The 16428-nt window shown below is 42.1% G+C and overlaps 1 protein-coding gene across 1 annotated transcript in view; it reads left to right on the forward strand.

Moving 5' to 3' along the window:
• Nucleotides 1-3083, forward strand: part of LOC149067995 (uncharacterized) — a 48920-nt gene extending 45837 nt beyond the window's left edge. Inside the window, exon 3 of the mRNA XM_089251640.1 lies at nucleotides 758-3083. Coding sequence (XP_089107766.1) covers nucleotides 758-1209 — 452 coding nt within the window. The 3' untranslated portion in view covers nucleotides 1210-3083. The remainder of the gene's footprint in view (nucleotides 1-757) is intronic.
• The last annotated feature ends 13345 nt before the right edge of the window (nucleotides 3084-16428 follow it).

A 16428-nucleotide genomic window follows, 5' to 3' on the forward strand; every position in this document is an offset into this window, starting at 1 on the left:
CAGTGTGCTAGTAACCCCAGAGAATTTTCCTCCGTTTTTTTCCCAGCAACAAAATTGATCCTTCTTTCGTTTTTGAGCTTGAGTTAGAAATCTTTGACGATATACCCCGACAAAAATATGTAACGATCATTACAAATCCACACATTGCTAATTTGTGATACCCGATTCGGAAAGTAAGATGGCAACAACAAATAAGATGCTAACTGATTCTTCCGGCGGTGGCCTATGAGTTAGAAATTCCTTGGAATATGAACGACTGGGCCGTCGTTCGGTTGGCCAGCACCAAGTTCGGTTGGATTTTTATTTCTGTGGTGATTAGCGTCCGGAAAATACGTAGGTTGGGCCTCAGGTCTATTGGTCTCGTTAGACTTTGAGTGAGGAATCGACGAGAATGTCAGCGTATCTATTTTGACTAACTAGACAGAGCTGGTGCAAAGGCTAATATTGCGAACAGGAGTGATGTAGCCTGGACTGTTCTCGGTTGGTATGGTATGGCAAAGCTGGTAGTCAAAACGGTGCTTTGATTAGGTATCTGGGGTCACAGGGGTGGATGCTGAAGTCTTCTTGAAGGACGGTTAAGACAACTTAATGGTTGTGACCTGTTTTCTAGATACTTTAGGAATAAAAATAGATCAACTCAATGGCGATAGACCGGGTTGTTGACGAAAGAAAGTACTCGACACCTCAATTGAGATTAATCAATGTATCTATCGAACATTTATCCATTCTATGTGATTTTTCATTTCTCCTCTCCTAGATCCCAGAGCACTGAAAGCGGCCGTCGTTTTGACGGATCATCTCAACCAGATGCTACAAGATCACAACTCCAGCTCCGAGGTCTGCGTCCGACTGAACCTAACCGAGATCCGCCGTGTCGAGCTGATCGTGCCGAACCGCAAGGTCGTCATCAACTCCAGGATATACTTCGGCAAGCTACTCGAGGACGGCGAGGCAGCGGGAATGATATCCAGGCTGAGGATCGTTATAAGGACGGTCCCCGGCGGCGCTCTGTTCGAGGGGACCCTGCTGCACAGGGAGGACGACGACGAGATATCCGTGCTGGGCGATATCAGCCGCATCAACATGTACGGCACCCAGTCTTGGTGCGTCAACGACGCCATACTCAGGAAGTATTGTTACTGCAAGGTCCAGCTCAGCACCACAGTCACGGAGGATTACACTGATGGTTTCACTGAGCCGTTCAGGTGACAACCGGTTATTTCGGATCTCATAATTTTATGTTGATGACACTTGAATGTAAATATTTTTACAGATATTTTATGTGCTTCGTAATGTAGGGGGGGGGGGATGTCCAGAAAACAATGGCTATGAATTCCAGATCGATTCTTTTTGCCATGTAATCCCAAGTTTCCGGCCCATGTTTAAATCCATTGCCACAATCTTGAAGAAACGGCGTTTATTCGCTGATACGTTCTCTGCCATTTTCACTCGAAGGATGCTTCATGGCTTTAAGAAGTGCGTAGATTATTCTCCAAAGAGAGTTCCAAATTTACCTGAAGTAAAAGTCAAACAGTCCGTTGATTACGCGCCAAAGAATTACAAATTTACTTGCGCATAGAAGTCTGAATAGTCCATTGATTAAGCGACAGAAAACGTTGAAATACTCTGAGCATGGAGGCGAAAATAGTCGGTTGATTACGCGCCAAATAACGCTAAAATACCCAAGCATAGAAATCAAAATAGTCTGATGATTACGCGACAAAGAACGCTAAATAACCCGGTGCATAGAAGTCAGAATATTCCGTTGATTACACACAAAAGAATACCAAATTCACTAGCGCTTGAAGTCCGAAATAGTCCATTGATTACGCGCCAAAGAATGCTAAAAAATCCGATGCATAGAAGTCAAAATATTCTGATGATTACACTCAAAAGAATTCAAAATTTGGTATCAAAGAGCTCCAAATTTTCGGTACATAGAAGTAAAAATAGCGTTTGTTATTCACTAAAGAGCACCAATGGTTATAATATTTGGCGAAATCAGCTATATTTAGCGATAAATGGCTAGATGCCCGGTTTTACGGTATTGAATTCTGGCCACAGTTACATTACTTACGGCCGTATTCACCAACACAGTTTAAACTACAATCACAGGTTAAAGGATTAGCGATCGACACGAATTGGCTAAAATCCTCAATTTAACCGATCCGTTCCGATCTCCAATCCTTTCACCTGCGATTGCAGTTTTGTGTTGGTGAATACGGCCGTTAGTGTCCCCAACAATCTTAAGACGTTGAAGATACCTTTCAGAAACACACAAATACTGTATATTTTTGAGGGCTCCTCTTGAAGACTAATTATTTGCCGAACTTTACATTTTATCTACTCGCCAAATGAAAAAGTTCATCGCGATTTGGTGCCGATCGGCACAGAAAATCCTGACATTCTCCCTTTGGCAACTTGTCCTATCGAATAAATGCTTTGAAAGAATTTCACCAAAAAAAAATTGGAACCCACGCAGAGGTTTTCCTTTCCCGGTCGCTATTGTACCAAATCGCGATGAAATATCTTGTTTGGCGAGTAAATAAAATATTCGAAAGAATTGTGGCCAAGTGTGGTTTGGAAAAATTATAGTAGTGAAATTACAATGGTAAACATACAAGATTTAGACACAACTGCCTGATACGAAAATAATAGTAAACATGTTCAGTTGGACATTGGCGAGTAAAAAAAAATCGCCAACAGATGAGCTTTCCGTTTCTTATCCGTTCCCAATTCGAATTATACCGTACATAACAAAGGGAAAAAAGCTACAGTATTTAATATTTAAAATATATATTGCATTGGAAAAATGTACACTATATACCGAATAGTATTATTAGCGTGGAGTGAGAATCACATATACATGCGTATATATTTTTTCCAGAAATTTGGGGTGTGTACGAATCGCGTAAAAATATATATATTTATGGTGTTGTGTATATGCAAAGAAGAGTATTAATTGTATGTAAATTATTTATATGGACGTGTTGATATGTTTGTATATGATATATTTATTGTTGTGAGATTTGTGAAATTCAAACTGTTCAAGGGGTGTAATAAATGATTTGACTGTAATTTCTAGAACCTCTCGTCTGTGTTTTTTTCTTTCGATTCTGAATGATCTTTAGTCACCATGAATTGCGACAGATTTAAAAAGAAAGCCATGCTGGTCGAAAAATATGTTAATTATACAGAGTGTGTAAGGAATTTTACCGATGAAATGAGAGTGGTGAGTGATAGTACACGTCAAGAGTCAAGACAAGCGGTTTTTGCAATGGGGAAAAAAAAATTGGACAAAGGTTGGGAAAGAACAGCATAAATGAGGGAAAAAAGAGTTGTCCGTTAATTTACGCTAATCTTTCTAAATTTTTATATGCACTGCTCAAAACAATTAGGGGAGCACATGGTTTTAAGAAAATTACGCAAAGATGTATACCGATAAGTAACATAAAATGAATCATCCATAATTTAAAGCCTAGCAGGAAATGGAAGAAGAAAACTTCATATGCAAATCAAAGTTCATGACGTCAAAAACCAGAAAAAGGAGATAAGGGCAGAAATCGGGATGTTGCAGAAACGTCTGTTTTACTGCCGTAACTGTGAAATTCGATTGCGCAGTATTGTTTTTTGAGACAAGGTGACTTGAGGATGTCTCAATAGTGTCGCGGCGCCAGAAGTGTTGTTGCAAGGCTGTGGAATCGATTCCAAGAAACAGGAAATGTTAGACGTCGACCAAGGCAAGGTCGGCCACGCGCCACTACAGCAACTGATGACCGGTATATACGGTTAACAGCCCGTCGAAACAGAACAGAGAATGCTACGCAGCTGCAAAGACGGTTGCTCTTGGCAACAGGACGAAGAGTGTCCAGCCAAACAGTACGTAATCGGCTTCATGAGGGAGGGCTCTATGCACGTAGGCCAATGGTCTGCATTCCGTTGACCCCACGCCACCGTGCGGCCCGAAGAAGATGGGCTGCTGAACATCGAGATTGGGAACAACATGATTGGAGCCAAGTGCTGTTTACAGACGAGTCCCGATTCAGTCTGGGGTGTGACACCCGACGCGTTCTGGTATGGAGGGACAGGGGCACTCGAAATAACCCCGCATTCGTTCGTGAAAGGTCACAATACAGACGAGCTGGTTGGATGGTATGGGGTGGAATCAGCATAGGCGGACGTACGGACCTGCATATCATTCGGAATGGCACTTTGACGGCCCGAAGGTATGCAGACGAGATACTGCGACCTCATGTCATCCCTTACGCTGGAGCCATTGGAGATTCCTTTGTTTTCCAGGATGATAATGCCCGACCGCATAGAGCTCGTCTAGTGGAGAACATGCTTGAAGCTGAAACAATACAGCGTATGGAATAGCCAGCGTGCTCTCCTGACCTGAATCCAATCGAGCATGTTTGGGACATGCTCGGACGACGCATTGCTGCGCGACCAAGGCCGGCTGTTACTGTCTGAGACTTGCAGATTGCACTTCTTGAGGAGTGAAACAGTATTCCCCAAAGTCTGATCGATAACCTCATCGCATCCATGGCAAACAGGTGTGCAGCAGTCTTAGCTGTTCGATGAGACCACACGCCCTATTAAAACTCATGCATCATGTCTAAACAGTACTTTTTTTTATCGTTTACATGTAACCAAATTGTTGCCCTAAATCATCTTTTCATATTTTTTCCATATTTTCAAAGAATTAAAGCTTAATTCCAAATTTTTTTACGTCTTTTTTCTGTTATTGCGCATTGATACGCGTGTACTATCTATTGTATGCCAATACGTGGCTGTCTCGCACGGTTTTCTTCACTTTTTTGCTTGCTCCCCTAATTGTTTTGAGCAGTGTATACATATCTGGTGTTTGAATTCAAATATCTCAGCGAATATTGTACTTAAGAACATGGAGTTTTTCCTGTTGGTCTCAGGGGAGAGACAAGGCAACAACTGTCGAAACTGGTAGAGTGATTCCTGAACACATTTTGAGCATTTTTTAAACTAGAATCTTTTTTTTTTTCAAACCGAGCACAACTCAGGTCTATCGCCATAGGCAATTTACTACCTAGTGAGTTGTGCCGGAAGTGTAGGTGTATCTAACAGTCTGAGTGCGTATCTAGTGTTGTGTATGATTTTTCAGTGCTGCCATCTATATCTCGGAAGTGAAGTCAGTGATGTGTAGTGACTGAATATTTGTACTGTTTGTAGGACTGTTGCTCTCTGTGGCGAGACTTTTTAATGGGGAGATCGGCTCGCATTTGCGCCTCGAAGTTGGGAACCACAGAAAACCAACTTCAGCCGACCACCACTGTGGCGACGGTGGGGCTCGAACCCAGATCCCCGCGATGCGAGTCCGTCACTATGACCGCTCGACCACCACAGTGGCTTAAACTAGAATCATACCTCTACGACAGTAGTTCCCAAAATTTGTCACCCGTGGATCCATTGCTCTGGTCAACATCTATCCGCGGCTCTCCACGATGGCCTAACGAAGAAAAAAGAACAATAGTCTTTTCAAAGCACCAAACCGACACAAACCAACATCAATCGCTTACCACAACTTCCCCGACAGTGGAGCTGCGACGCACATTTTGAGAACCACTGCTCTACGGCGAATAGTTGATGAGATAAAGTCGAATTAGGGCTTACAGGACACTCTGTATAAAAACAAAGGAATGGTAGGATACATTGTGGGATAGAGCCCCACTACCACTGGCCCGCTGCGGGAGAGAGAACGACACTTTGCCGGGTACCCATGATCATGTTGAGAGGGTTCTGTCTGTAGTGAAATACAAAATGATTCAAAATAATGGAATATCCATAGAATGAACATGAAACTACAAAATTTCTTTCTCACACCAGTGCCGTCTTAACACATAGGCCCGCCCGGGAACTGTCCATGGGTCTCAAGAGAAGATGGGCCTCGCAATAATGAGAGATCCGGTTGAAATTTTCTAGGATTTATCAGGTAGGGCCTCCGGAGAACCACTTGGCCCGGGGGGGCTCATGATACTCTTAAGACGGTCCTGTCCCACTCACTCACGTATAGAGCATTAAGAAATAGCTATCCTCTTCCGTTAAATTACACTGTATTGTAAGAAATGTTCGAGAGCTTTTTCATGATATGGTCTATAACTTTCTGTAACATTATTCGGCATTTAAAGTCTATTTAAAAGAACCCTCCCTCCGAATTTCTGAAAATTATCATAGGCAAACGCAATATTTTGGCCGAATGAAAAAAAGCCATAAATGCCAAGAAAAGGCAACCTTCGACGCGTTGTCATCTCCACTACATAGTACCTTCATCGTTTTGGACGTTTCCAAAATCTATTGTATGCCGAAAAAGAAATGAACTTCTTGTAACCAGGTTTTTCTTTATGCAGACCAGTCATTTCAATTTTTCCAGAAGGGGGGCAAAGAGCATATACTCAATATATATATGTGCATATATATACAGTATTTGTTGTATATCGGTAGTAAATTGCCTATGGTGATAGACCGGAGTTGTGCTCGGTTTAAATCAATGAATGTGTTTACAGGGTGGTAACTATCGACCGCCCAATAATTACACACGTGATTCCTTACGAAAAACTAATATGGAAAAGTGTTTTCAGTTTTTTTGATCTGACCGATCATTAATGAGTTATAACGCTTTAAAAATCGATGACACCACTTCAAAATCCCGCTAAATTCACCAAGCATGCACCAAACGTATAACTTTGACGTTTTGGAAATGCTAAAAATATATTAACCCCCACACAGAAATCCAGAAAATGAAAAAGAGTTATAAAAACAAGTTTTTTCCTCACACTTTTCAGGGAAAAGAAAAACAATCAGAATATGTTCTTTGCATTTCACAACGCCAGCTTTACAGAGGTTATAGATAAGCGTTAGCCATTTTGTTTTGTTTTCTTCAGAAAGTACTGAATCTATTATATATTTTTTTTTGGTTATAATTTCTAATTACATAGATAGCAGCATTCAGCATATAAGAATATTATATGCTGAACTACCCTTAAAAATTTTTGAGAGGAATGAAGTCTTCTTCAAAATTATTCCCTCTAATAATACACTGGCTCTAATAACTACCATACATTCTTGAGTAGATTAATATAGCCAAATTTTAAGCCAGAAAAAAATAAAAAAATTCCTTGTTCACAAAGGAAATTTGAATGGTTTCAGGGTACATTGGGGCTGCTGATTTCAAAACTGGTGTTGGTTTTGCCGAATTGGCTCTAGTTTTTGAGATAAATGCATAATATCAATTTTCAATATAGTCTGCAGCCAATAATTTTTGCGTGGAATTTTTCTGTCAACTTTTTATTTACTTTCATATTTTATTCAACGCATTATCACATTTGTATCATTACCAGACATCAGTGATCTTCATATATTCATATTCAGTTCATTAATGATTTACATTTCGCACAGTTTCAATGTGGCATGAGTGGATTCAGAGCTCGCTGTTGGGAGGAGTGGTTTTACAAAATAATAATTAATTAATTTATAAAATGAGATATACACCGTGAATAGGGGGTGACTATAAATCCTTCATTTGTCCCGTATTTTCCAGAATAATCCTATTTTTTTCTGGTCTTTCTCCGTCCCGAATTTTTCACCTTCCCCCATAATCTGGCTTATGCTTCCTAGTTTTATCACCCTGTATTTATCATTGAAACTCAACTCACTTCATCCCAAAAACTGGAGCCGATCTGATAAAACCAATGTCAGATTCGGAATCAGTGCCCCGAAATCCACCCTAAAATCACTGAAATTTTTTTCAGAACAAAATCAGCGTTGAGCAATGTAATCAGTAGAAAAAATCCGAAACCAAAACGTATTTTGAATAGGTACAGTCCATAACAATAAGTTTGATTAAAAGTTTCCGATTGAATTGTTCGTAGTATTTTACTGTTTCCATCAGTCAAACATTCGTCAAGCTCTCACTTTTTACGTCCTTCATCGACGCTTTTTACGCGTAACAGTTTCGATGAAAGTTAAAAAAAAAAAAAAACCCAAAAAATATTGCCGTTTTATTACATGAAATCTGATTAAGACGACAACGTAAAATAATGATCACGCAGTAAACACGGACGCACTGTATGCACCTTCTCTCAAAAAAATCTGACTTGGTAGTGAAGGTAAACAATGTGCCACATTTTGTCAAAAAAGTGTTGATTGGGCTGAAAAAAATTTCCAAACAGATCTCATTTGGCTAACACTTTACAAATCTGGTGATAAATTCGCCAACATAGGGAAACGAAGCTGATACATAAACTATGCGTAATAACAAGGTTATACGATAAACATGTTGGGGTAAATCGAGAAGCTATCCATTCTTAGAATAAGACAACCATAAGTATTTGGCTTTGTATATTGTTTTATCATGTGTATATATTGTTTATAATTTGTGTTAATTGCATTTTTAATTGGGTTGCTGTATTTGAAATATATGACATCCATATTTTTATGGGCATCTTTTTATCAGCCACCTCGTTGGGCATTTTGCCTGTTGTGGCGTTGTATTTGTATAATATCACACAACATGGAGAGAAAAAACGTCAATCGTGAAGGAAGAAGGCAGAACTTGGCTTCTAATGGGATTGAATATTTCAGTTAATTTTCAAGAAGTGACAACCCGCTGCTGGCGGAGAAATGCACTTTGGTTCGGTGTTTGGCACATAACTGACCGTTAGAAAAATGACACGTCACAAAATTTCAAAACCTTATAACTCACTTGATATTCGTCCGATCTAAAAACGGAAAACACTTTTCTATATTCGTTTTCACCATGAATCACGTGCGTTATTATTGGGCGATCGATGGTTACCACCCTGTAAATTTCAACTTATTTCCCATTTCTATTGTATTTCTTTAAACCATGCATCGGGAGTCCAGAGGATGAGCTCCAATCTGTGCCTCGGACTGATCCTCCGTCATTTGGAGAGGCAAACGACTGCCCCCTCTCCAAATGACGTTCCTGTTCCTAAAAGCAGGTTTTCTGTGCCACGTGCAACGCAAATCGCCCAGTGGGACACGTAGGCCACTCACCAATAGGAAAAAGCGATATGACTGTTTTCATGCAGAGCGCAACACGCCTCACACCAGCGTTTACGTCAGGCGTGGTTGGCCTACTGCTTCTGGAGGAGTCAAATGCGTCGTGCGCTGCACATTTCATGGATCTTCTATTCACTTTTTTTGTGTTTTCTTTTCCCCCTTCCTTTCTGCCTCCCCTCTTTTATTGTGCAAAATAGCAAAAATAAGTGGATGTGTAGACGACTGAATAGATGATGCGCCGCAATAGGAAAACACAAACGTGTTGCGTGATAAAATTACACGTTTCTGCCGACGCGAAATACCCCTATTCTGTTCACACAGTCCAAAAAACCTACTTCTAGAAAAACCCGGCGTTATTCAGGGACGTCTCTATTCTACCGGTAGAATAAAGACGGTCTTGCTTCGTTCCCAGAATCGAAATCTATCATCACCGCGTCACATCTAACTTTTAGGTTAAATCAGGTTTTCCTAGGAACAGGTTTTCTGTGCCGTGCACAACGGAAATCGCCCAGCGTGACACGCCGTCCACTCACTAATATGAAAAACAGTATGACTGTTTTCCTACAGAGCGCAATCCGGCTTACGTCGGGCGTTATTGGCTGACTACGAATAGGTTTCTTGCGCCGCGTGAACCGAATTAGACCATTTCGTTTTTCGCGTAGGAATTTTATTCCCAAGGGTTTAACTTCCATGTTTGTAAAATCCCTATTTTAATTTGACTTCAGTTTTTGAAGAGGGATTTTATTCCCTACGCTTTAACTTTTATGTTTGGAAAATCCCTATTTTATTTGGAAAAATCCCTATTGTATTTATTAGGGAGTGGTTTAAGCATAAAATACGGGTTTGCGCGAAAATCTCCCGAATTTTCATTTTCAAAAGTTGGCAGCTACGCAATATAAGCGGTACGGGTACAATACAATGTAAGTCGTGTCGCTACAGGCGTCGGACAGAAGAATATACAGTAAGCACACAACTAAGTACAGAATTAAACTATAGAACAACTTGCACTATGCGAAACAAGAGAAAAAAATAAATTAATAAATTAATTTAATTTAAAAAAAAAGTGTATATATACGTATATATATAAGTGTATACATATATATACAGTATAGATGCAAAACAATATGTGAACAGTGCGCTTGCAGAGCAGAGATATATACGATATGGCATGTTTCAGTTAACCTTTTCTACGCAATCGATGATTTAAAATGCATACAACAGTATGTGCGAAACAGGAGTTACAGGAATGCTGCGATACCTGTTGGATGCAAAATATGATAGATTAATATATATCTATTCTATAATATAAAATCACAAACAAACTCGAAAAGGCCTGTTGCTAAGCAACCGAGTGACGGAAGTGGGTGAAATTTTTGAGTGACGGAAATCTGTTACGGAAGTGGGTTCGATTCATATATCGATATTCACATTCATATATCGTACATTCATATTCATATATTCATATATCGATATGATATCATATATCGATATTGGGTCGATATTCACATATCGGGACCCATTTGACCCATCGGGACCATGTTATGTGCATGTACCAAGAGACTCCTACATCCTACAGCAGTGCCCTTAGGCTGGAATTTAGATTTCGAGCCCCCAAACCAGCTTTTCAGGGGCCCCTCTGTGATTAATTTATAGTGTGAAAAATCAAAAAGTGATAAGAATCGTTGTGGCCCCTGTCAGCCCTTCCTTTGTGGGGGGGGGGGGTCCATGCCGAGAGGTATATATATGTATAATATACACACACAACAGCAGTGCTCCCAACACAGGGTCGGGGTACCCGGGGAAGATTTCACGTATAAGTAAAAAGTTTTCATTTCCAGGGGCCCTTGATGGATCTCATTGTTTTCTTGCTGCTTCAACGTTGAAAAATTTCGATAGCGGAAGCAAAAGATATATCCAGTCTGGGGCCCCACCAAAAGTATGCGAATTGGTGTTCCGGGTAATTGGTTGGGGGTTCCTGGATTTTATTCGTTGGTAAAACGAATACAAATGGAAATTTTTCATAGCACTCGCACCGGGGGATGACCGACAAGCTTCCAAGTCGGGGGCTCCATGTTTACAGGTTTCATTTTCGGGCCCTGGACGAATCTCATTCTTTTCTGTTGTAGAATTTGCAACAGCCGAAGCCCGAGATAAAGCCAGTCTGGGGCCCCACCAAAAGTATGCGAATTGGTGTCCCGGGTAATTGGTTGGGGGCCCTGGATTTTATTCGTTGGTAAAACGAATACAAATGGAAATTTTTCATGGCACTCGCTCCGGGGGATGACCGACAAGCTTCCAAGTCGGGGGCCCCATGTTTACAGCTTTCATTTTGGGGGCCCTGGATTTTATTCGTTGGTAAAACGAATACAAATGAAAATTTTTCATGGCACTCGCTCCGGGGGATGACCGACAAGCTTCCAAGTCGGAGGCCCTATGTTTACAGGTTTCATTTTGGGGGCCCTGGATGAATCTCATTCTTTTCTGTTGTAGAATTTGCAACAGCCGAAGCCCGAGATAAAGCCAGTCTGGGCCCCACCAAAAGTATGCGAATTGGTGTCCCGGGTAATTGGTTGGGGGCCCTGGATTTTATTCGTTGGTAAAACGAATACAAATGGAAATTTTTCATGGCACTCACTCCGGGGGATGACCGACAAGCTTCCAAGTCGGGGGCCCCATGTTTACAGGTTTCATTTTGGGGCCCTGGATTTTATTCGTTGGTAAAACGAATACAAATGAAAATTTTTCATGGCACTCGCTCCGGGGGATGACCGACAAGCTTCCAAGTCGGGGGCCCCATGTTTACAGGTTTCATTTTGGGGGCCCTGGATTTTATTCGTTGGTAAAACGAATACAAATGAAAATTTTTCATGGCACTCGCTCCGGGGGATGACCGACAAGCTTCCAAGTCGGGGGCCCTATGTTTACAGGTTTCATTTTGGGGCCCTGGATTTTATTCGTTGGTAAAACGAATACAAATGAAAATTTTTCATGGCACTCGCTCCGGGGGATGACCGACAAGCTTCCAAGTCGGGGGCCCTATGTTTACAGGTTTCATTTTGGGGGCCCTGGATGAATCTCATTCTTTTCTGTTGTAGAATTTGCAACAGCCGAAGCCCGAGATAAAGCCAGTCTGGGGCCCCACCAAAAGTATGCGAATTGGTGTCCCGGGTAATTGGTTGGGGGCCCTGGATTTTATTCGTTGGTAAAACGAATACAAATGGAAATTTTTCATGGCACTCGCTCCGGGGGATGACCGACAAGCTTCCAAGTCGGGGCCCATGTTTACAGGTTTCATTTTGGGGGCCCTGGATGAATCTCATTCTTTTCTGTTGTAGAATTTGCAACAGCGGAAGCCCGAGATAAAGCCAGTCTGGGGCCCCACCAAAAGTATGCGAATTGGTGTCCCGGGTAATTGTTTGGGGGCCCTGGATTTTATTCGTTCGTAAAACGAATACAAATGAAAATTTTTCATGGCACTCGCACCGGGGGATGACCGACAAGCTTCCAAGTCGGGGGCCCCATGTTTACAGGTTTCATTTTGGGGCCCTGGATTTTATTCGTTGGTAAAACGAATACAAATGAAAATTTTTCATGGCACTCGCACCGGGGGATGACCGACAAGCTTCCAAGTCGGGGGCCCCCATGTTTACAGGTTTGATTTTGGGGGCCCTGGATGAATCTCATTCTTTTCTGTTGTAGAATTTGCAACAGCCGAAGCCCGAGATAAAGCCAGTCTGGGGCCCCACCAAAAGTATGCGAATTGGTGTCCCGGGTAATTGGTTGGGGGCCCTGGATTTTATTCGTTGGTAAAACGAATACAAATGAAAATTTTTCATGGCACTCGCACCGGGGGATGACCGACAAGCTTCCAAGTCGGGGGCCCCATGTTTACAGGTTTCATTTTGGGGCCCTGGATTTTATTCGTTGGTAAAACGAATACAAATGAAAATTTTTCATGGCACTCGCACTGGGGGATGACCGACAAGCTTCCAAGTCGGGGGGCCCCATGTTTACAGGTTTGATTTTGGGGGCCCTGGATGAATCTCATTCTTTTCTGTTGTAGAATTTGCCACAGCCGAAACCCGAGATATAGCCAGTCTGGGGCCCCACTAAAAATCTGCGTATTGTGTCCCCGCTACTGGATGTGGGGCCCTGGATTTTATTCGTTGTAAAATTGATAAAAATGAAAAATTCTCACAGGGGGGTGTCCGACAAGCTTGCAGGTCAGGGCTTCATGGAAATGTTGGCAGGTTGTGCCCCTGAATGTATCTCATTGATTTTTGTGGTTTAACATTGTAAAATTTGCAACACATCGGTAGCCCAAGATATATCCAGTGTGGGGCCCCACTGAAATTCAGCGAATTGAATCTGGGGACCCCCATGGGGAAGTTTTCTGGGGATACTTGATGAATCTCATTTGTTTTTTGTTGCTTTATTATTATTTTCATTAAAATTCGCTTCTTCAGTAGGCTGGTGCTTTCACACATCCCTTTCCCCTTTTCCATAGCACGCTGATGAAGTGGGACGAAATAAACAAGATATGTCCGGGAGAGAAGTGGGGGGGGGGGGGGGTTGGCCGCCAAAGGCGGCAGGGGGGCAGAGCCCCCCCCCAGCATATATATATATATATATATATGATATATGACAAAAAGGCAGTATAGTCTGCATCGAGGTAATAGGATAGATCGTGGTGCATGTCACCGTTGTGGAACGGCCGGAGGTCTTTTAGTCTTCTGTACTCGAAGAGTCATCTTCTGTGGATGCTGCCCTGCGTCGACTTCTCGGTATTGGTGTCGCATCTTTTGGGAAGAAATCTTCCTCGTTGCTTTCTATTAGTGACACCAGTCTTGTGATTTTTTGCGTACGGTCGGGGTCTCTTCAGTAGTTCTGCCCTCCACCGCGGAATGTTTGTCTCAGCTGGTGCCCCGAAGTGCAGATTCGCTGTGAGTGGGTATCTTGTGGCGTAGTGGATAGGAGACCCAGTTTGACCACACTTGCACTTGTCATTTCGTCTGAGCTTGAATCGCTCGAGGTAGGAGGGGAAAGGGCCGTGTTCGGTAAAGAACAGTATCACTCCCCCTCATCCAGTTGCTGCTTTTTAATTTCACTCTTGGCATGATTTCGTGTATTTTCCTGCCAGATTTTGGTTCATTGTCCCATTTCCGTTGCCATGTCCTTATCAGCATTTGCATGGATTTATTCTTAATCAAAGTCTCCGGGAACGGGATATGACAGTCTACGGTGTCTTTTTTGGTTGATTGTTTGGCAGCAGCGTCAGCCTCCTCGTTGCCCCAGTTTCCCTCGTGAGCCTTGACCCAGCTTAGGGAGATGTCAGGGTGGCTGAGGAGTATGTTTCTGATGTTCCGGGCTGCTTCTGTTCTGGACAGCGAGTTTGCTATTGAGTGAAGAGATGACAGGGAATCCGAAAAAATTCTTGTGGGTCTGTTAATCTCTTGCGCTTTTTTAGTGGCCTCCAGAAGGGCGAAAATTTCGGCCTGAAACACTGAGGCTTCGGCATTTAATTTTTGAGCCCATTTGTGGGTGACTGTATTGCCCTCTGTGATGACATACGCTGCGGCAGTTCCGTCCTCCATTTTTGACCCATCCGTGTAGATTGCGAGGAGGTGCGAGGGGGACAGGTTCTGGTGCAGGAAGAGCTGGTTTCTTGGGACATCAGTAGACGGGTGATTGGACCATCCCGTTACCCCATCAGCTACTCTGTCGTCTGCATGCTCCGGTTTGAAGGGGAGAGAAATAAAACACACAAGAGTGAAGAGAACATCGGCAAAACGCGCGGCGCAAGACGCATTTGACTCCTCCAGAAGCAGTCAGCCAATAACGTCCGACGTAAAGCGCTGTCGTGAGCCGTATTGCGTTCTGTAGGGAAACAGTCATACTGTATTTTTTATTTGTGAGTGGACGGCGTGTCGCTCTGGGTGATTCACGTTGCGCGCGGCACGGAAAACCTGCTCCTAGGAAAACCCGGCTTAAGAAAAGCGGTACGACTATTTTCCCACAGAGCGCAACACACCTCACGCAAGCGCTTTATGTCGGGCGTGATTGTAGGACTGCTTCTGAAGTAGTCAAATGCGTCGTGCACCGCTCGTTTCACCGATCTTCTCTTTATTTTTTTCCCTTCCCTTCAAACCGGAACATGCAGACGACAGAACAATTGATGACAGGGCCATATACTATATAGCCGACTTGATTTGATGTGCCACGCTGGAAAAACCCAAACGCGTAGCGTGATTATGTAACACGTTTCTGCCTACGTGGCATGGTTCAACTCGGTTCACGCGGTGCAAAAAACCTAATTCTAGAAAAACCCAGCTTTTGATGACAGCGCAAACAGTATGAATTAAATAGTAGACACTCGAGCATATTTCATCTGCGGTCTGCTTCTTCGAAGATTCGTTGTTTTGAATGTCTCCTTTATGTGCCAAAAATTAACTGAACTTCCTATTATTTTTTAGTTCAGTTTGTGGACTCTGCCCTTGAGGAACTGAATCGAACGAAAAACTCAGCAGAATCTATCATCACCCATGGAGGACAGAATAACAGGAGGTGACGCGACCAGCGCGTCCGTTGAGGAAGCATGGGGGAATGAGGGTTGCCAGATGAAGCCAGTGATCGCTCTATTAAAGGGACCAAGTAAGCCCAAACAAACCGTGGCTTCCCATGCTTTCCTATGAGAAACATCCCCGTTTTTAAAAATCATTTAAAAATTCACTATTCACTTTAGGAACTCGATTTTTTTCCCTCAAATTCTGTGAATATATTTATACAATTGAACGAGAGCTTTTACAATTTTAGTTGTTATTTGTTTTCGAATATTAACTTCAACAACATGGAACCTTTTGCAAAAAATAACCAAAATTTACCCATATCTTGTGCCACAAAATTTTTTCTCGGCATTTTAATTTAAAAAAAATTATGCCAAAGCATGTAATACCTCAAGTGCTGAGAGTGACAATGTTTAAAGACACTTGAACAAGCGGTGTTTGAAAAAATCTGACTTTTTTTGCGAAAAACATTATATATATGCTAAACATTAGCATATATAATGCCTTTCAGATGTTTATATTAAAATATTGTAGAAATACTTCCAGTCCAGGTAGAACAACCAAAACTCGAACACAGACAATTTTAGATTTCAAATTGAATTCGAAAATTGTGTTTTTTGTCAAGGTTTCGTACACATACCACTTTAAAAGCAAAGTAATAGGTACAAAATGAAGAGGGGAAAAAAACAGCCCAAGTGATTATTTTCCTAAATACTATAGGCCAGAGAGATGACTTATCGCGGTTCGTAAAAAAAGGTTTTTATTTTTAATATTTTTTTCTCAATACTACATAGCGGAAGGTTCGGAT

This window comes from Pholcus phalangioides, unplaced genomic scaffold (assembly GCF_987345545.1).
Source record: "Pholcus phalangioides strain wild (caught in Gottingen) unplaced genomic scaffold, Ppha-v1.0 ptg000027l_1, whole genome shotgun sequence".
Taxonomy (NCBI): domain Eukaryota; kingdom Metazoa; phylum Arthropoda; class Arachnida; order Araneae; family Pholcidae; genus Pholcus; species Pholcus phalangioides.